This window comes from Salvelinus alpinus, chromosome 32 (assembly GCF_045679555.1).
Source record: "Salvelinus alpinus chromosome 32, SLU_Salpinus.1, whole genome shotgun sequence".
In the NCBI taxonomy this organism is placed as follows: Eukaryota; Metazoa; Chordata; class Actinopteri; order Salmoniformes; family Salmonidae; genus Salvelinus; species Salvelinus alpinus.
Window position 1 is genome coordinate 18,682,469 of NC_092117.1, and position 21,905 is coordinate 18,704,373.

At 41.6% G+C, this 21,905-nt stretch overlaps 1 protein-coding gene across 2 annotated transcripts in view; it reads left to right on the top strand.

Annotated features, from left to right (window-relative positions):
• LOC139562111 (SH3 and PX domain-containing protein 2A-like) overlaps positions 1-21,905 on the top strand; it is a 109,477-nt gene that overhangs the window by 11,706 nt on the left and 75,866 nt on the right. For both annotated transcript variants that reach the window (XM_071379462.1, XM_071379463.1), the window contains exons 3-6: positions 3,160-3,235; positions 3,931-4,007; positions 5,341-5,432; positions 20,428-20,459. In XM_071379462.1, coding sequence (XP_071235563.1) covers positions 3,160-3,235; positions 3,931-4,007; positions 5,341-5,432; positions 20,428-20,459 — 277 coding nt within the window. The remainder of the gene's footprint in view (positions 1-3,159; positions 3,236-3,930; positions 4,008-5,340; positions 5,433-20,427; positions 20,460-21,905) is intronic.

A 21,905-nucleotide genomic window follows, 5' to 3' on the forward strand; every position in this document is an offset into this window, starting at 1 on the left:
AATGACATGAAAACAGATTTGCCTCTCTGTAAGCTTATACCATATTTTGTTTCTTTGCATTGTTTTGTACGATACATTGAATCTGGTTTTAGTAGAGTTAAGTCTTTGCTTTTATGCCAGTAGCATTTTGCCATAGAAATGAAAGTTTCCCATCTTCCCATTTATATACTGTAGATAACTTGGTTAACCAATACAGCTCTTAATGTTTAGCTTTTCCCCTTTACCCTCAAAGGACAATATTGAGTGCTCTCCCCTTCAAAGGAAACCACTCCTCATTTACGGTCTCTGTTTGTGAGGGGGAAATACCAAGGTCAAAAATAGATGTAAAGTTTCATTAACGGCAGCAGAGAAGCAGAGAGAGAGAAAAACCACAAGAAAATAACTAAACCAACTTTAGCTGGAAAACCCTCTCAAACAACCATTCCGTCCCAGACAAGTTGGCCTGGGACTCTTTGTGCACCTGGTTCTTTTGCGCCCTCTTTGGCCCTGGCCCAGTCCCCTGGCCTAGATACATCTGTTCACAGCATCAGTCCCTCTCCAGAGCACATCTGGAACAAGGATGAGCAGGACCACATCTGGAGCTGAGCAGGCTTGTTACTGTAGGACTCTCCCACTGCATGTATTTACTACAGCACACTGCAATGATTTATTAGACCAGGAAACCCGAAGCTCAGTGAGTGTGACGCTAACAGATATACACTTGACACTTAAAGGGCGCAAAATAACAGACCTTTTCACACTCACAAATGCATGCACTCGTGTATTCATGCACATGACACGCTACATGAACACATGCGCTCATGAACACATGCAAGTACATATGTACACCCACACACACACACAACCACCCAAACACACATAGGCAAACTCGCAGGCATGCGTGCATTCACAGCAGAATGCATTTTTATGGGATCTCGTCATAAAAGACCACTTGATCCAGAATGACCTCTCCTTCATGCACATCTGTTGCTCTAACTCGATTTTATTATTGGGTTACTCCATTTTTAATGCACTCAGTAGAGCGACAATGATCATGGTTCGAGAACTGTCTCTGAAACTACAGTCGGAAGTTTACATACACTTTAGCCAAATACATTTAAACTCAGTTTTTCACAATTCCTGACATTTAATCCTAGTAACAATTCCCTGTTTTAGGTCAGTTAGGATCACCACTTTATTTTAAGAATGTGAAATGTCAGAATAGTGGAGAGAGTGATTTATTTCAGCTTTTATTTCTTTCATCACATACCCAGTCGGTCAGAAGTTTAGATGCTACCAAATACTAATTGAGTGTATTTGCTTTAAATTGTTTAACTTGGGTCAAACGTTTCGGGTAGCCTTCCACAAGCTTCCCACAGTAAGTTGGGTGAATTTTGGCCCATTCCTCCTGACAGAGCTGGTGTAACTGAGTCAGGTTTGTAGGCCTCCTTGCTCGCACATGCTTTTTCAGTTCTGCCCACAAATTTTCTATAGGATTGAGGTCAGGGCTTTGTGATGACCACTCCAATATCTTGACTTTGTCCTTAAGCCATTTTTCCACAACTTTGGAAGTATGCTTGGTCATTGTCCATTTGGAAGACCCATTTGCGACCAAGCTTTAACTTCCTGACTGATGTCTTGAGATGTTGCTTCAATATATCCATATAATTGTCCTCCCTCATGATGCCATCTATTTTGTGAAGTGCACCAGTCCCTCCTGCAGCAAAGCACCCCCACAACATGATGCTGCCACCCCCGTGCTTCACGGTTGAGATGGTGTTCTTCGGCTTGCAAGCCTCCCCCTTTTCCCTCCAAATATAACAATGGTCATTATAGCTAAACATTTATATTTTTTGTTTCATCAGACCAGAGGACATTTCTCCAAAAAGTACGATCTTTGTCCCCATGTGCAGTTGCAAACCGTAGTCTGGCTTTTTTATGGCGGTTTTGGAGCAGTGGCTTCTTCCTTGCTGAGCGTCGATATAGGACTCGTTTTACTGTGGATATAGATACTTTTTTTTTTACTTCACAAGGTCCTTTGCTGTTGTTCTGGGATTGATTTGCACTTTTCGCACCAAAGTACATTCATCTCTAGGAGATAGAACGCGTCTCCTTCCTGAGCGGTATGACGGCTGCGTGGCCCCATGGTGTTTATACTTGCGTACTATTGTTTGTACAGATGAATGTGGTACCTTCAGCCGTTTGGAAATTGCTCCCAAGGATGAAGCAGACGTGTGGAGGTCTACAATTTTTTTTCTGAGGTCTTGGCTGATTTCTTTAGATTTTTCCCATGATGTCAAGCAAAGAGGCACTGAGTTTGAAGGTAGGCCTTGAAATACATCAACAGGTACACCTCCAATTGACTCAAATTATGTCCGTTAGCCTATCAGAAGCTTCTAAAGCCATGACATAATTTTCTGGAATTTTCCAAGCTGTTTAAAGTCACAGTCAACTTAGTGTATGTAAACTTCTGACACACTGGAATTGTGATACAGTGAATTATAAGTGAAATATTCTGTCTGTAAACAATTATTGGAAAAATTCCTTGTGTTATGCACGAAGTAGATGTCCTAACCGACTTGCCAAAACTATAGTTTGTTAACAAGAAATTTGTGGAGTGGTTGAAAAACGAGTTTTAATGACTCCAACCTAAGTGTATGTAAACGTCCTACTTCAACTGTAGGTTTAACATGTCTAGAACACTTCATGTGGTTAGACTACCTACACTAATGCACACAGCACTGTGAGTTCTGGGGGTTGTTGTTGTGAGTGTGTTTTCAGATGACTGTGTTGAGTGATGTAAGGCTGTCTGCAGATGAAAGTGGGCCTGTGTCTGGTACATAGTAGCTCTTCAGAGACTATGTAATTACACCCCACATTGTAGTCATTTAATTGGGAGGTCGACTGACGCTAAGAGGCCATGACCCAGTGGTTCTCCTCCTGATCTCATCTAGATTCCTCCATTTTGAGCTTCCTCTCATTTATTGCTGGTAGCTAAATGGCTTTGTTTGTCACATAGCTATCAAATATACTTTATTGCCACGAGTAATTGATTTAAGTTTGAAATAATATTGACCATAAAAAACTACATAGCACTTAGGACTGGATTAATTGAAAACTGTTATCCATTTGTTTAATATGACAAAAGTTAAGATGTCCTTTATTTCGCTTTAATTCCAGATGCAGATCCTGGACAAGTTCCCAGTGGAGGGAGGGCAGAATGACCCCAAAAAGAGAATAATTCCCTTCTTACCAGGTGAGCATGCCGACATGTACAGAGAACATACTGCACTCATCAACCAGTATAGCAGCATTTTAGAGGTGGGGGTTTGACAACACAATGAAACAAAATGCAATGAATCCCAAGAACACACAGAAAGGACATGCTTCTCTATCCTTTTGAATAGAAATGGGTCTATTGTAACACACCACATTTCTATTCTTTACACTGTTCCAGCTGGGTGAATAAGGCTGTGTTGTGGTTGTGGTATGGCAGTGGGAGGCTGGTAGAGAGAATCTCTCTAATCTGATAACCTCAGCATGCCCCAAAGGAGTGAAGAGTGCCATTGTCAGAGAGCTGCACCGCTCCCAAACGTCTGGATAGTGTTGTTTACACTGCCTTGTAAAACCTAGCCAGGGAGTTGGCTCTGTGCACTTAGTCACTCGAAAAGAAACAGTCCTCTTACTGTTATCACAGACAGACAGGGTAACAGAAAGACAGATACACACTCACACATTTCACACACATATTTGACATTGGTCTTTTTCATGAAATATTGTCTTGAGTACTACATACTATTTAGAATAGGCCTACTACATAATAGGCCAGACCTTTTTTCTTAAGGGTCCACTGCTGAACGCTTGGATCTGTGCTAATGTCAAGCCACCTGGTGGTAGCGTTTAGAAACAGCACATTCAATGACAACTCAAAGTGCTATGTCTCTTTTACAGGTAAAGTTTTATTTCGGCGAAGTCAAGTCAGAGACGTGGCTGTGAAAAGGTTGAAGCACCTTGATGACTACTGCAGAGTAAGAACAAATTATCACGTTTTTTTCTTCGCAGTAAATGATGATGCACTGTTTGCTGCTTTAAAGGGATGCTTCGGGATTTTGGCAATGACGCCCTTAATATACTTCCCCAGAGTCAGCTGTAGTCATGGATACCAGTTCTATAACTCTGTCCAGTATAAAGGAAGTTAGAGGTAGTTTCTCGAGCCAATGCTAACTAGCATTAGGGTACCCATAGACTTCCAGTCATTGCGCTAACGGCAGTTAGCGTTGGCTCGGGAAACTATCTCTAACTTCATCCATACTGGACAGTGACATAAAAATGGTATCCACGGAATTAGATAAAGGGTCTCATTCCCAAGTATCCCGTTAATGTATGGCAAGAGGTCTATCTGTTACTCATAACCTCCTAAGGAGCCACATCTCACACAGTCCAGTCATTTCAAGAAATGGTTTAGTTTGAATGTCTTTGTAGCATTGTTTGCTGTGGTAGAGACAGGCCTCAGAAGCTATCTCCTCCACCAGCATCCACAGGAAAGTGCTGCTCTATCTTCTCTTATGTCATTTCCTTCCAAGTAGTGGGTTTATATAGGAAAGGAGGGAAATAGGGGCACACGGGTCAAACACAGCATCTGTAGAACAGAATGATTCAGCATTTGAGAAGGAGAAATGAACACAGCTAGCCACCTAACCTCATTTGTTTCAGGCTTTCTGGGATCTGGGACACTTGGTGGCTTGCCAAGTGGGGCTGTAATCACACCTATTTATTGTGGGAAAAAACTGAAACTTGTCTTGTGAGCTGAATGCAGATTCTTGTGACCCAAAGTGCGGAGTCAAAAAAAATGTAATGTTCTAAAATGATCTGTTTTACAGTATAATATAAATACTGTATGTCCCTATGTCTATCATATACATCTGTTAATTGTGTATACAAACAGTATAAGTAGTTTTCAAAGCGGACAAAGATGTAGTCCTGTCAGAGAGGATTGTGGTAGTTATCGTCCTCCATCTGTTTTCCTCTGTGTTATCCCTGCCCCGGGTTCTGATCCCTCTTCCTTCCCCTTTATACTCTCCACCGCTGAGTAACAGGGCCTTACTGAAGTGTAAACTGTGCCGTCCGTATCCGTACTATACAGGAACACACACACAGTCCTTTTGTGATGTAATGGCAGGCTTCCACATATGGAGTCAGTCAGTCGATGAAATCCAGGGTACATGTGACCACATTAGCTGATAACGTTGTCTTGATGATGTTTCATGAAGTATTGTCATTGTGAATGAGCATTATACTATTTCACAATTATAATCTTTTCCATCTCTCTCCCTCTCGCCCTCCTTCCCTCTCTCCCTACAGGCCCTGATGAGGCTCCCTAACCAGATCTCCCAGAGTGAGGAGGTGCTGAGGTTCTTTGAAACCAAGGCTGAGGACCTTAACCCTCCTAAAGAGTGAGTTTAATTTATAATAATAATACATGGCTATCCCACATATTGTAATGTTTTATAGTGTGGCTATTTATCAATTTCTGTCTTTACTGTTTGGGGCTAATTACCGGTTCTTCATGTTGTACCTTTCAGTTGTACTGTAATGTATCAAACACTGCCCCCAAGTGGACTTGTTACAGCAGTACAACAACAAGCATGTTTCATTTAGGTTACTATGTACTAGTAGTTCATTTGCATGAGTATGATTATACCAAGCATATGTGTAATGTGTGTGTGTGTGTCCGTGTGCTAGCAGCTGGTGCAGACGTCTCTCACCCACGCTGACATGTTTTGATCTCCAAGTGACCTCATGTCACATGGATGACGGATGGTCAGCACGGCACTGGTGTTTTATTAATGATGATACATGGGAGGTGACACCTGATCCTAGCGCAGTGCTTTTTGTTCAATGGTATTATGAGAGGGAGGTTAAGTTCAGGTCTCAGGTCAGACAAGGCATTACTAGAATTCATTTATCATCCTTAGGGCTGTGACGGTCATGGAATTTTGGATGACGGTTATTGGCTAGCCAAATGACCACAGTCACCATAATAACCGGTTGAATAGGATTTTTTTTTATTGGTTATTAATTCATTAATTTCTCCTCTCCTCCGCTAGTTGCTGCATGTGCTGCCATAGAAATAGAATGACTAGAACGGAGGTCCCCATTTCAAGTCAACGAAGGAATAATGGGTGGACTGGTGGCCATTGTGAGTGTACCCTTAGGTGCAAAGCAGGAGATAAAAGAAAGAAGTAAAAGCAGGAAGTGTACCCATCAATATTTGCTGTGATTTGTTGATTCAACTCAACTGACATTACAAAAATATATTCCATGGCATGAGCCATGTCAGTTAACATAATTTGAATAAACATTCTACATTACAATGGAAACATTGCAAGTGTATCCATAAGTTTACCAGTCAATTTGCCAGGGTTATAGTTTCCAAGCCTGTTTTTATTAATTATATTTCTATGTGTGCTGCTGCTGCAGGGAGAGGGTCGTTGCTTAGGCAACCAAATACTTATTTGCTGCAACACCTTGCTTGTTTCAGCAATGATCAACAAAGTTTCATCACGTTGTTAGGAGTACGTTACCGTCACATCTTCAGTCAGCTGTTCGTTCCTTAAAAACGTTTATGACGTTAGTCATGGCGATCTTCATCCATAACCGTCGGTTACACGGTAATACGGTAATTGTGCCAGCCCTATTCATCCTCAGATCTATACCAGTAGGCTTAGGTACTTGGTGTCAAGTACTGCATTTAGTTTTTTTTCTTCTCACCACCTTGAGGTCATCTAGTTCATTTTAGTTCAGCTCATTTTCCTTTCTTGGAAAATATGCAGTAAAAGCTGACATTTAACTTTGCAGCAAATGCCAAAGATGTTGGCATTTGTTTAACTGTGATTTGCCTCAAATATGTTTAACAGCATTCAGTGGGTTGGCTGGATGTATCGTCGCTGCCTCAACAAATTATTCTCTTGCTATTCTTCGTGGTGGTCTCCACCCACGACAGCTACCCTCCACACACACACACACACACACACACGCACTCACACGATAATCCCACTTCAAAAAGTATAATCCTTCTTCAATCCCGCAGATAGCCCACCACAGCTTTCCCATAATCAGTTTGGAGTAAAGGCAGGATGGTTGTCAGCGGAGCCCCTCCATACCACCCAGCTCCCGGCCTGCTCCTGGGTTATAGTTCAGAGAGAGAGGTCTGCTCTACTGATCTATGGCTCCCTCATGGCCCCATGTTGTCTGTCACATTAAAGTCAATGTTAAAATCCCTCTATGACAACCAAAGGAAATTGTTCTTATTGTGTAGTTAGTAGAGAATGCACAGGCAATTGACAAAATAAAGGAAACACCAACATAAAGTGTCTTAATAGGACGTTGGGCACCACGAGCCAGAACAGCTTCAATGCACCTTGGCATAGATTCTACAAGTGTCTGGAACTCTATTGGGGGGATGCAACACCATTCTTCCATGAGAAATTCCATCATTTGGTGTTTTGTTGATGGTGGTGGAAAACGCTGTCTTAGGTGCCGCTCCAGAATCTCACATAAGTTCAATTGGGTTGAGATCTGGTGACTGAGACGGCCATGGCATGTGGTTTACATCGTTTTCATGCTCATCAAACCATTCAGTGACAACTCATGCCCTGTGGAGGGGGGCATTGTCATCCTATGGGGGCATAGTCTTGCTAGCAAAAATAATGGCCTGCACAGCATTTTTATACATGACCCTAACGGCCCTGCTACACTGCAGCCATCGGGCGTCCGGCATTGCAATCAGCCGTTGAGGGAATTCTTCCTTTGAAATCAATGAAAGCTGCTATACTGCTCACGTCGCGTCCAATGGCAGCGTCCATGCTCAAGAATTGCTGAGGTTCAGTTCTCGATGGCTCACACACGCGTTCATCTTTGTGAATGGAAATAATGAGAATCTATTTTAGATTTTGGTCGGTTTCTGTGTAGAAGGTAGAATGTCACGTGTACGGCAAAATGAAGACAACGTGTGTAGTTTACCAGAAGTGTTAGCGTTATGGGATGTTAATTGCTTAATTAACTCAGGAACCACAACTGTGTGGAAGCACCTGCTTTCAATATACTTTACTCAAGAAGTTCCATTAGTTTGGCAGTTACCTGTATATTGGCTTCATGAGCGGACAATAAATAGATTCAGACTTAGTCCCGCTTCTTTTGGTCTGACCTGATAGTCCTTGGTTTGCTCTCTGTCAATAGTCAGACCGTGGGACTCATTGTCAAATTGTGTATTGTATGTCATTGCCATTGAGTAAGTATGAAGGAAACAACCTGACGTGACTTGTTGCCTGACAAGTCATTTGTTTGTTGAAGTCATGTGTGCTCATTTCTCAGACAGAAAGCATCTGGACAGTTACAATTGCCTTCCCTCCACTGCCCTCTATTTTCTCAGGAACCTCATTGCACCACTCAAGCAGTATACAGAAACCAGAAATACAATACCTTTACTATCACAAGAGGGAGCCACTGATATGTTCCTGTACAAGGGTTTTACGGTAACAAAATAGATTGAATGACGCACAGAGTTTTCATCTCAAAAGATAAGATGATAGATATTGTACTGAAACAAACTATTTTGGACAATTGTAGGCCAAAAAGCAAATATGCTGGCTTCTGACATGAGCTAACAAACTAATCTAACCATCATGCTATTTACCTTCACTGACATGGATCCAGCAGCTCCATTGTCTAGGGGCTTTTACTAAATTGGAAACAAGGTTGTCATTGACTCTGTACCTCAGGGGACAGGATGGAGTACGGAGTAAAGCGTGTGTGTGTGTGTGTGTGTGTGTGTGTGTGTGTGTGTGTGTGTGTGTGTGTGTGTGTGTGTGTGTGTGTGTGTGTGTGTGTGTGTGTGTGTGTGTGTGTGTGTGTGTGTGTGTGTGTGTGTGTGTGTGTGTGCGTGAGAGAGCAGATAAGGTTCAGTAGATTTAATCAGAACAAGTGCCTTTTGCATGTCAGTTGCATGCATATCCCGCACAAGCACACACACACACACACACACACACACACACACACACGAACCAGAAACACAACCTACCCCTTGGATATGCTGTATAAACAACAACAACATAAAAACAGTGTCATGTTATTAAATCACCACAAGAGATATCATTAGTAGTTGACATAGGGTCAAAACAGCATTCTCTATCTCAGACATGATTGGGTAATCATGACCGATCATCCTTGGATAGCACTGGCAATGGATGTGTCCATGTGCTTATCATCCCCCACCTCTCTCAAGTGCACACACTGCATGATTCTGTGGGCAGGTCAACTTTTGATTAGGCCTGTAATGACTTCCTGTTCAATGTCTTTTGACCACGGACCAGGGGTAACGCACACAGGGGGCAGACTAAGGTTACGGACAGCAGTATTTGTTTAGTGTATACCTCGAGCAGACTCCGTCTCTTGGATGAAACCCAACTGGTTAAAAACTGTGTGCAAAAGCCTAATATCTCACATTCCATGTCTAATAGGCCCACCTACAAAGACTGAGCTGCAGTTGCACACAAACAGCTGGTTATTCTCAACTCTGGCTCAGGATGGGCCCTCGTGGATTCAGATGCAATGATATATTCAAAACTCCCCCACCCATGCAGTGAATGTTTCTGTGTGTGAGGGTGTGTATTAGGGAGAGAGTGGGTGTGAGAGTGATTGTTTTGTTCTTGTATATGTATGTACTGTACAGTGTTTCCGGAAAGTATTCAGACCCCTTGACTTTTTCCACATTTTGTTACTCTACAGCCTTATTCTAAAATGGATTTTAAAAATATATAAAGATCCTCAGCAATCGGCACACACTACCCCAAACTGTTAAAGCAAAAGCAGGTTTTTAGACATTTTTGCAAATGTATTAAATATTTAAAAAAATATACCTTATTTAGGTATTCAGACCATTTGCTATGAGACTTGAAATTGAGCTCAGGTGCATCCTGCTTCCATTGATCATCCTTGAGATGTTTCTACAACTTGATTGGAGTCCATCAGTGGTAAATTCATTTGATTTGACATGATTTGGAAAGGCACACACCTGTCTATATAAGGTCCCACAGTTGACAGTGCATGTCAGAGCAAAAACCAAGCCATGAGATCGAAGAAATTTTCCGTGGAGCTCAGAGAGGATTGTGTCGAGGCACAGATCTGGGGAAGATTACCAAAAAATGTCTGCAGCATTGAACGTCCCCAATAACACAGTGGCTCCATAATTCTTAAATGGAAGAAGTTTGGAACCACCAAGACTCTCCCTAGAGCTGGCCGCCCGGCCAAACTGAGCAATCGGGGGAGAAGGGCCTTGGTCAGGGAGGTGACCAAGAACCCGATGGTCACTCTGACAGAGCTACAGACCTCCTCTGTGGCGACTGGAAAACCTTCCAGAAGGACAACCATCTCTGCAACACTCCACCAATCAGGCCTTTATAGTAGAGTGGCCAGACGGAAGCCACTCCTCAGTAAAAGACACATGACCGCGCGCTTGGAGTTTGCCAAAGGGCACCTAAAGATTCTCAGAACATGAGAAACAAGATTATCCTGTCTGATGAAACCAATGAACTCTTTGGCCTGAATGCCAAGTGTCACATCTGGAAGAAACCTGGCACCATCCCTATGTTGAAGCATTGTGGCGGCAGCATCATGCTGTGGGGATGTTTTTTAGCTGCAGGGACTGGGAGACTAGTCAGGATCGAGGCAAAGATGAACTGAGTAAAGTACACGGAGAGATGCTTGATGAAAACCTGCTCCAGAGCAGGTTTCACCTTCCAACAGGACAACGACTCTAAGCACACTGCCAAGACAACGCAAAAGTTGTTTCAGGACAAGTCTCTGAATGTCCTTGAGTGGCCCAGCCAGCCAGAGCCCGGACTTGAACCTGATCAAACATCTCTGGAGAGAACTGAAAATAGCTGTGCAGCAACGCTCCCCATCCAACCTGACAGAGCTTAAGAGGATCTGCAGTGAAGAATGGGAGAAACTACCCAAATACAGGTGTGCCAAGCTTGTAACATCATACCCAAGATGACTCAAAGCTGTAATCGCTGCCAAAGGTGCTTCAACAAAGTACTGAGTAAAGGGTCTGAATACTTATGTAAATATCATATTTCTGTTTTTTATTTGTAATAAATGAGCAAACATTTCTAAAAACCTGTTTTTGCTTTGTCATTATGGGGTATTTTATGTAGATTGATGAGGGGGAAAAAAATGATTGAATACATTTTTAGAATAAGGCTGTAACGTAACAAAATGTGAAAAAAGTGAAGGGATCTGAATACTTTCCAAATGCACTGCGTGTGTGTGTGTGTGTGAAGACTGACACTTTCCAGTCAGCAAAAGGTTAACTTCAAAGCAGAAAGCAATAACACACCATCTTAAACATTATATTAGTGTTTGGACATATTTTCTCCCCTTCACCATCCCCACCTCAATTCGATTTTACTATTGGTAGCAGTGGGTTGAGCCAGAGTGCATATGCATTCTTCTCCTGGGAAGTGTATTATTCCATCTCTGAGGTACTAGTCACTTGCTAGCCTGGCTGATCCAGCCTCCCCCCCACACACTCAAGCCCTTAACGCTCCCCAGCCCCTCTACCCCACCCTCAGTCCTCCATGGTAATGCGTTTCATATGCCACTACGGCCCAGGACCATAAATAGCTAGATCCAGAGGCCAGAGGTCCAACCGTCCAATATAACAGCTCTATTCTCCTGACTGGCCCTCAGCAAAGAATTGGCTGAAGTGGTGTAATGATTATTGGTGTGTATGTTAAGGGAGAAGGGTTGTGTTTAAGGTAGGTGTAAAACTGGACCCGATGGTTGCTTACTATAACCTTAACTACATCAACTACCTCAACTTACAAATTATGAATAACCAATTTATGAGATACTTATAAGCACATTGCCTAATTCCATATACAGTCAGTACATGTTTTCTTGTTCAGGTTGTCATGTTCACAAGTCAGGATAAACTTTAGTAAAGTGTTCCCAAAAACTTTGATACAGTTCAAGTCTTACTATGTTGGCTAGGAAACAAAAGGAGCAGGATATAAGGTTATTTCTCAAACTAGTGTCTAGTTTGAGAAACCGACGCCTCAAGTCCTCAACTGGCTGCTTCATTATATAGTACCCGCAAACACCAGTCTCAACCAGTCAACAGCGAAGAGGCGACTCCGGGATGCTGGCCTTCTAGGCAGAGTTCCTTTGTCCAGTGTCTGTGTTCTTTTGCTCATCTTAATCTTTTTCCTTTTATTGGCCAGTCTGAGATATGGCTTTTTCTTTGCAACTCTGTCTAGAAGGCCAGCATCCTGTAGTCGCCACTTCACTGTTGACACTGAGGCTGATGTTTTGCGGGTAATATTTAATGAAGCTGCCAGTTAAGGACTTGTGAGGCGTCTTTCTCAAACTAGATACTCTAATGTACTTGTCCTCTTGCTCAGTTGTGCACCAGGGCCTCCCACTCCTCTTTCTATTCTGGTTAGAGACAGTTTGCGCTTTCTGTGAAGGGAGTAGTACACAGCGTTGTACGAGATCTTCCGTTTCTTGGCAATTTCTCGCATGGAATAGCCTTCATTTCTCTGAACAAGAATAGACTGACGAGTTTCAGAAGAAAGTTCTTTGTTTCTGGCCATTTTGAGTCTGTATTCGAACCCACAAATGCTGATACTCCAGTTTCTTGACTAGTCTAAAGAAGACCAGTTTTATTGCTTCTTTAATAAGTACAATAGTTTTCAGCTGTGCTAACATAATTGCAAAAGTGTTTTCTAATGATCAATTAGCCTTTTAAAATGATAAACATGTATTAGCTAACACATCGTGCCATTGGAACACAGGAGTGATGGTTGCTGATAATGGGCCTCTGTACGCCTATGTAGATATTCAATTAAAAAAATCAGACGTTTCCAGCTACAATAGTCATTTACAACATTAACAACATTAACAATGTCTACACTGTATTTCTGATCAATTTGATGTTATTTTAATGGACAACATTTTTTGCTTTTCTCTCATAAACTAGGACATTTCTCAGTGACCCCAAACATTTTAACGGTAGTGTACGTATGCTAGATCCATATAATAGTTAAATGGAAGTGTCTATTAATCTGATTACCTTGTTATTTCAAAATGAGGTAAGATTTAATGAGGCTGTTTTTTAAGAAGTGAAAAATTAACTATTTACATGTCTCTTGAGGCACCATGTATAATAGGACTCTGCCTATTTGAGTTTGTTTCAGAAAATTCTTCTGAATATTAAGAGGTACTGTTCTTAAAATTTCCATTGGTTGAAGAAATAGGGACGTACTGTACATTGAGTATACAAAACATTAAGAACGTCTGCTCTTTCCATGACATAGACTAACCAGGTGAATCCAGGTGAAAGCTATGATCCCTTATTGATATCACTTGTTAAATCCACTTCAATCAGTGTAGATGAAGGGGAGGAGACAGGTTAAAGAAGGATTTTTAAGCCTTGAGATAATTGAGACACGGATTGTGTATGTGTGGCGGGGGGGGGGTGGGGGGGGGTTGTTGTGATAGCACTATTAAATTGTTCCAGTTCAGTTTTATTTCTAGGTTTAATATATTAAGTACAGTTTAGGCAACAAGTAACAGTCGTAATACTGTATTTCATTAAGCAGGTTTGATGTCTCTTTACTGATCTTTTGTGGTATAGATCCATTTATCATTGTTAAAATGGCCACTACTATGACTTTAAGAATCAGCTGGGCACATCACACTACCCAAAGGCCTATAATATCACAATGGCAACTATTGGCAGCCTATGACAGCTTCAGAAAGACCTCATTGAGTTCAAACATAGAGTAGGCTCTGTGTTCTGACAATGCTTGTTGAGTCAATGACTATTTTAACATTCATAGTGGATACCGTGGTACAGTATTTTACTTTAGGTAATAACATGTCAGGATTGGATACTTTTATAAAGGGTTATAATTTCTACATTCACCAAAACAGTTTATTAACTACAGCAGCTGATCATAGCCTACATTTTCTTGAAGTTGATAAACATAACTTATGGAATTGTTTGACCAAACTGTACATTGCTGCAGTCCTGCTGCTGGCCTCACTAAACAGCTGTCTGTGTTTGCATTCACATTGACCTTCAGTCTTTCAACACACACTGTTCAGTCTGAGGTTAACCTAATGAAAACCTGCAGACTGCCATTTCCAAACTGCAGTACGCATGCACACACATGCACAACATACACACACACATGCCCCACCAATAAACAGATGCAAATCAACAATCACTCACTCACTCTGTCACTCTCTCTCACTTTCACATACTGTACACACAGCAATCTCTCTCTCTCCCTCTCTCTCTCTCCCTCTCTCCCTCTCTCTTGTTCTCTCAATTTCAATTTAAGGACTTTATTGGCATGGGAAACACATGTTAACATTGCCAAAGCAAGTGAAGTAGATAATAAGCAAAAGTGAAATAAACAATAAAAATTAACATTAAACATTACACTCACAAAAGTTCCAAAATAATAAAGACATTTCAACTGTCATATTATGTGCAAATAGTTAAAATACAAAAGGGAAAATAAATAAGCATAGATATATATGGGTTGTATTTACAATGGTGTTTGTTCTTCACTGGTTGCCCTTTTCTTGTGGCAACAGGTCACACATCTTGCTGCTGTGATAGCACACTGTGGTTTTTCACCCAGTAGATATGGGAGTTTAGCGAAATTTGATTTGTTTTCGAATTCTTTGTGGATCTGTGTAATCTGAGGGAAATATGTGTCTCTATGGTCATACATTCGTCAGGAGGTTAGGAAGTGCAGCTCAGTCTCCACCTCTTTTTGTGGGCAGTGTGCACATAGCCTGTCTTCTCTTGAGAGCCAGGTCTGCCTACGGCGGCCTTTCTCAAAAGCAAGGCTATGCTCACTGAGTCTGTACATAGTCAAAGCTTTCCTTAAGTTTGAGTCAGTCACAGTGGTCAGGTATTCTGCCACTGTGTACTCTCTGTTTATGTCCAAATAGCATTCTAGTTTGCTCAGTTTTTTGTTAATTCTTTCCAATGTGTCAAGTAATTATCTTTTTGTTTTCTCATTATTTGGTTGGGTCTTAATTTCTTTCTTTCTTAATTTGGATAATTAGTGGGTTCGGCATAATTCTGCTATGCATGCATTATTGGTGTTTTACGTTGTACCCTGAGGATATTTTAGCAGAATTCTACATGCAGAGTCTCAATTTGGTGTTTGTCCCATTTTGTGAATTCTTGGTTGGTGAGCGGACCCCAGACCTCACAACCATGAAGGGCAATGTGTTCTATAACTGATTCAAGTATTTTTTAGCCAGATCCTAATTGGTATGTCAAATTTTCTGTTCCTTTTGATGGCATAGAAGGTCCTTCTTGCCTTGTCTTTCAGCTCGTTCACAGTTTTGTGGAAGTTACCTATGGCGCTGATGTTTAGGCTGTTTTTTTTGTGTGCTCTAGGGCAACGGTGTCTAGATAGAATTTTTATTTATGGTCCTAGCAACTGGAACAACATTATTTTTGTCTTGAGATTTACTGTCAGTGCCCAGGTCTGACAGAATCTGTGCAGAAGATCTGAGTGCTGCTGTAGGCCGTCGTTGGTTAGGGATAGAAGCACCAGATCATCAGTAGACATTTGACTTCAGATTCTAGTAGGGTGAGGCCGGGTGCTGCTGACTGTTCTAGTGCCCTCGCCAATTCGTTGATATGTTGAAGAAGGTGGGGCTTAAGCTGCATCCCTGTCTCACCCCATGGCTTTGGGGTTGTTTTGACTGAGGAAATGTACGAGTCTGCTGTTAATGATAATGCAGAGGATTTTCCCAAGGTGGTTTTTGATGCATATCCCATGGTAGTTATTGGAGTCAAACTTGTCTCCACTTTTGTGGTTTGTGGTGATCAGTCTTTGGTTCCAAATATTGGGGAAGATGCCAGAGCTGAGGATGATGTTAAAGAGTTTAAGTATAGCCAATTGGAATTTGTGGTCTGTATATTTGATCATTTCATTGAGGATACCATCAACACCACATGCTTTTTTGGGTTGGAAGGTTTGTATTTTGTCCAGTAGTTCATTCAATGTAATTGGAGAATCCAGTTGGTTCTGGTAGTCTTTAATAGTTGATTCTAAGATTTGTATTTGATCATGTATAGTTTGAGGAATTTAAATTCCTCAAACATACAAGTATTTTACACCACAAAAAAGATTGGAGAAGTGGTTTACATATACATCTCCATTTTAGATAGATAACTCTTCGTGTTGTTGTTGTTCCAATTTTCCCAGAAGTGGTTAGTCTATGATTCTTCAATTACATTAAGCTGATTTCTGACGTGCTGTTCCTTCTTTTTCTGTAGTTTATTTCTGTATTGTTTTAGTGATTCCCCATAGTGAAGGCGTAGGCTCAGGTTTTCTGGGTCTCTAACAGGCTGACTACACCACTCACGTCGCGTGCGCGAGCATTGCAAAATAAATGTAGAAATCTATGTTATTCAATTATTGCACCCACACTGCTCGCGCGCGCCAATAAGCATCTGCGTTGCCAAGGGCTAAAATAGAAGTCAGTTCTATTTCTGATGCAGATCGCGCTGCAAGTCCTGCCTCTCCCATCTCCTCATTGGTTTATAGAAGCAGGTACCCACGTGCCATCTCCTCATTGGTTATACCCACGTGGGTGATTGAAAGACGAACAAGGTCAGTGGCGGTAATGCACCTAATTTATAAAAGTTGCCAATCGCATTATAAAGTCAAGAGAAGAAAAAGTCTGGAAGGAGGAGAGAACTAGAAATGATTCGGTTGACCATTTTATGTGTGGATTAATTGTCAGAGTAGAGGACCTTGTGCATTTCAGGTAAAATAACAACTCAATGTTTATATCCAAGGATACATTAGCTAGCAATAGCAAGCTAGCTAAATAGGACAAATTAACTAGCATCGGGAAAGCTAGCTAGCTAAATTGCCATACTTGTTTAATGCTTTTCAACCTGTCCAACAAATTAATATAATTGGTTCAGAGTTTGTTTTGATATTTTAACCTGCGTGTCGTGATCGTGTTGGTGTGGGGGGACAAAATACATTTATGCACAATGGCGCACACGCACAGCTGGGTTTGGGTTCCGTGTAAGTTTTTTGGTTGGATAGGTTTCTCAATTTCTTTCTAAGGTTTTTTGAATTCTTCATCAAACCATTTGTCATTGTTCAAATTTTTATCAAATCAAATGTTATTTGTCACATCGGCCCAATACAGGTGTTGACCTTTACAGTGAAATGCTTACTTACAAGCCCTTAACTTCTCTAGGGTATGTGGGACGCTAGTGTATTTTACACCATTTTAAAGATACACTTGTTGTAAATCCAGCCACATTGTCCGATTTCAAAAAGGTTTTACGACGAAAGCACACCAAACGGTCAGAGCCAAGTCACAGAAAAGACAGACATTTTTCCAGCCAAAGAGAAGAGTAACAAAAAGCAGAAATAGAGATAAAATTAATCACTAACCTTTGATGATCTTCATCAGATGACACTCATAGGACTTCATGTTACACAATACATGTATGTTTTGTTCGGTAAAGTTCATATTTATATCCAAAAATCTGAGTTTAGGCGGGACGCTACTGTCTCACTTGGCCAAAAGCCAGAGAAAATGCAGAGCGCCAAATTCAAATAAATTACTATAAAAATCAAACTTTCATTAAATCACACATGAAAGATACCAAATTAAAGCTACACTGGTTGTGAATCCAGCCAACATGTCAGAATTCAAATAGGCTTTTCGGCGAAAGCAAACGATGCTATTATCTGAGGATAGCACCATAGTAAACAAAGAGAGAGAAGCATATTTCAACCCTGCAGGCGCGACACAAAACGCAGAAATAAAAATATAATTCATGCCGTACCTTTGACGAGCTTCTGTTGTTGGCACTCCAATATGTCCCATAAACATCACAAATGGTCCTTTTGTTCGATTAATTCCGTCAATATATATCCAAAATGTCCATTTATTTGGCGCGTTTGATCCAGAAAAACACCGGTTCCAAATTGTGAAACGTGACTACAAAATATCTCAAAGGTTACCTGTAAACTTTGCCAAAACATTTCAAACTACTTTTGTAATACAACTTTAGGTATTTTTTAACGTAAATAATCGATAAAAATGAAGACGGGATGATCTTTGTTCAATACAGGATTAAAACAAACTGTAGCTAGCTTTCTGGTCACACGCCTCTAACAAACAGGACACTTCGAGTGACCCTCGTTCAAGATGCCGTACTTCTTCATTACACAAAGGAATAACCTCAACCAATTTCTAAAGACTGGTGACATCCAGTGGAAGCGGTAGGAACTGCAAGAAGGTCCCTTAGAAATCAGGATTCCCAATGAAAATCCATTGAAAAAGAGTGACCTCAAAAAAAAAATCTGAATGGTTTGTCCTCTGGGTTTCGCCTGCTAAATAAGTTCTGTTATACTCACAGACATGATTCAAACAGTTTTAGAAACTTCAGAGTGTTTTCTATCCAAATCTACTAATAATATGCATATCTTATCTTCTGGGGATGAGTAGCTGGCAGTTTAATTTGGGCATACTTTTTATCCAAAATTCCGAATGCTGCCCCCTACCCTAGAGAAGTTTTAACCAACAATGCAGTTTTAACAAAAATAAGTGTTAATAAGTAAAAAAAAATAGATAAGTAAAAAATAAAAATGACAAATAATAGCCGTTTCCAGCTACAATAGTCATTTATAACATTAACAATTTCTACACTGTATTTCTGATAAATTTCTTTATTTTATTTATTTATTTGTTAAATTTTACCCCCTTTTCTCCCCAATTTTCGTGGTATCCAATTGCTAGTAATTACTATCTTGTCTCATCGCTACAACTCCCGTATGGTCGAAAGCCATGTGTCCTCCGAAACACAACCCAACCAAGCCGCACTGCTTCTTAACACAGCGCGCCTCCAACCCGGAAGCCAGCCGCACCAATGTGTCGGAAGAAACACCGTGCACCCGGCTCCCTTGATTAGCGTGCACTGCGCCCGGCCCGCCACAGGAGTCGCTGGTGCGCGATGAGACAAGGATATCCCTACTGGCCAAACCCTCCCTAACCCGGACGATGCTAGGCCAATTCTGCGACAGAGCCTGGGCGCGAACCCAGAGTCTCTGGTGGCGCAGCTAGCGCTGCGATGCAGTGCCCTAGACCACTGCGCCACACGGGAGGCCCATTTCTGATCAATTTGATGTTATTTTAATGGACAAAAAAAAATGCTTTTCTTTCAAAAACAAGGACATTTCTCAGTGACCACAAACTTTTGAAAGTTAGTATACATGTCGGTAGAGTTAAAGTGACTATGCATAGATAATAAACAGAGAGTAGCAGAAGCGTAAAATGGGGGACAATGTAAATATTCTGCGTAGCCATTGGATTTGCGGTTCAGGAGTCATGGCCCTAGACTTGGCGCTCTGGCACCGCTTGCCTTGCGGTAGCATTGAGAGCATTCTATGACTAGGGTGGCTGACAACTTGTCTTTGACAATTTTTTAGGGCCTTCCTCTAAAAATGTTTGTTAATTTTCTAAGGTTTTCTGTTTGAAATGTTTAGATTTGATAGGGAAGCTGAAAGGTAAAATATACTGTTTTAGGTGTTCTTCTGCCAAGTTTACACCTTCACTATTACAGTGGAACATTTTGTCCAGGAAGTTGTCTAAAAGGGATTGAATTTGTTGTTGCTTGATTGTTTTTGGTAGGTTTTCACACTACTTTCCTTCCATCTATAGCATTTCTTAATATTATTTAGTTCCTTTGGCTTTGATGCCTCATGATTGAGTAATGCTCTGTTCAAGTAGACTGTGATTTTGCTGTGATCTGATGGGGGTGACAGTGGGCTGACTGTGAACACTCTGAGACTCTGGGTTGAGGTCAGTGATAAAGTAGTCTACAGTACTACTTCCAAGAGATGAGCTATAGGTGTTCCTACCATAGGAGTCCTCTCGAAGCCTACCATTGACTATCTACATACCCAGTGTGTGACAGAGCTGCAGGAGTTGTGACCTGTTTTTGTTGGTTATGTTGTCGTAGTTGTGCCTAGAGGGGCATATGGGGGAGGGAATGCTGTCACCACCAGGTTGGTGTTTGTCCCCCTGTGTGCTGAGGGTGTCAGGTTCTTGTCCAGTTCTGGCATTTAGGTCGCCACAGACTAGTCTTTCTCTCTCCTTCTTTCTCCCTCTCTGTCCCTCTCTCTCCCTCAATCTTTCTCCCTCTCTCTCTGACATGCTCCATGTGGGGTGCCTGTCTGTGTGTGTGCATTCTTAATGAGGGTTTGGCTGGTAGCTGGTAGGGTACAGAGTCCTGTGTAGGACAGCATGCTCCTGCTCTGACCTGGCTCCCTGTCACACACTGACCATGACTCTCTGGTGTTGTTTCTTTTGCAGGGACTATGGGGGATCCACCAAACGCAAGTCAGGTAAGACAAGTCACCTAATTTCTCTCTATATTGACCAGCACTCACATAGAAGTGCATCGACTCTGCTCCGGTCAGTTGCATTGCATGGAGTCCTGTTTGTAATTGTGTTTTCAGTGGTAGTGCGTTCTTTTTCGATTTAAGTTATTACAGTAGTGTATGACTTTGGTTGGTTATCCAGTTACCTGGAACAGGTCATGTAGCCTATGTGATGATTTTTCTAAGTACATTTTTGACATTTGTCTGGTGTGTGCGTGCATATCTCTGTTGGTGTGTGTGTGTGTAGGCATACATGTCTTTGTATCAAACAGGCAAACGGTAACAAAGCATTTCTTGGGAGTCCATATCCTTTCCACCGACTGAGCAAAGATCTATAGACCGTTGAAGAAAGCTCTATAACGTCATAAGTGTATACTAAGACCAACTCGGATCACGATAACATATCAAGTCTCTGCTTAATGTACACAGCCAAATCCAACACGGCTTATTGTGATGAAAGGGTTAAGCAAACAGCGTTGGGTGGGAAGGAGCACCTGTTTGTACAGCTATGCTGTGCCTGGGTTGGGTGCGAACTGTCTGGACGGTGAGTGGGCTCAGTGCATGGGCATATGGCCGTGGATGGGTTTATACGTAGGATTCAGAGGGGCTGGTGGAGCAGCTGTGCATCTGCAGCATGACCGTGTGTGTGTGCGTACTTGAGTCACCAGCATTCTAGACTCCAGGTGATGTTACCAGGTGATAGTTCTGAGCAATTAACCCAAATTTCAGTTACTTTTAGTTTTTTAAACAATTTACTGAAGTCCATTCAATTATTTTAAATCCATTTAGTTTTTCTTTCTTCTGTGTGCTCAATACGCAGTTTCTCTAGAGATCACTCAGATCAATCCTGAACTGTGCAATGTAGTAGGGAGTTGTAGTTTCTAACGGGCCAATCATTATTCTACATAGTTTAGCTTAAACAACGTGGTAATTAACTGCAATGACCATAATCCATTGTGCACCCACCTACTTGTCCGGTCTGTGTGGAGCAGACACAGAGACGGAGAGAAGAGAGAACGCATGATCGAGAGGAATAGAAAGCAGTTGCCTGGCAAGGTATCTCTACCTGAAAAGTGGTCACCAACCGGTCAATCGCGATCAACTGGTCGATCTCCAAGGCATTCGTAGTCAATCACCAAACATTTCTGTAAAAAACAACGATAAAGCCTTGCGTTTTCTCATTCAGTGCTGTTGGCGGTAGGCACACTTGATTCTGCAGGCTTAACGCTGGGAAGGCAAAGTGTTCCCTTTTTTAAAACATTTCATGTGTCTGAAGGTAGAACTCTGCATACCCGGCAGGCCCAGAGAGCAAATCAGGTGCACCTATAGGCCTACCACTAGTCAATCAGATAGCGCAGATCACAGTTTCTGCAGTTTCCTTGAGACATAAAAAAAGGATGCTGTATGATT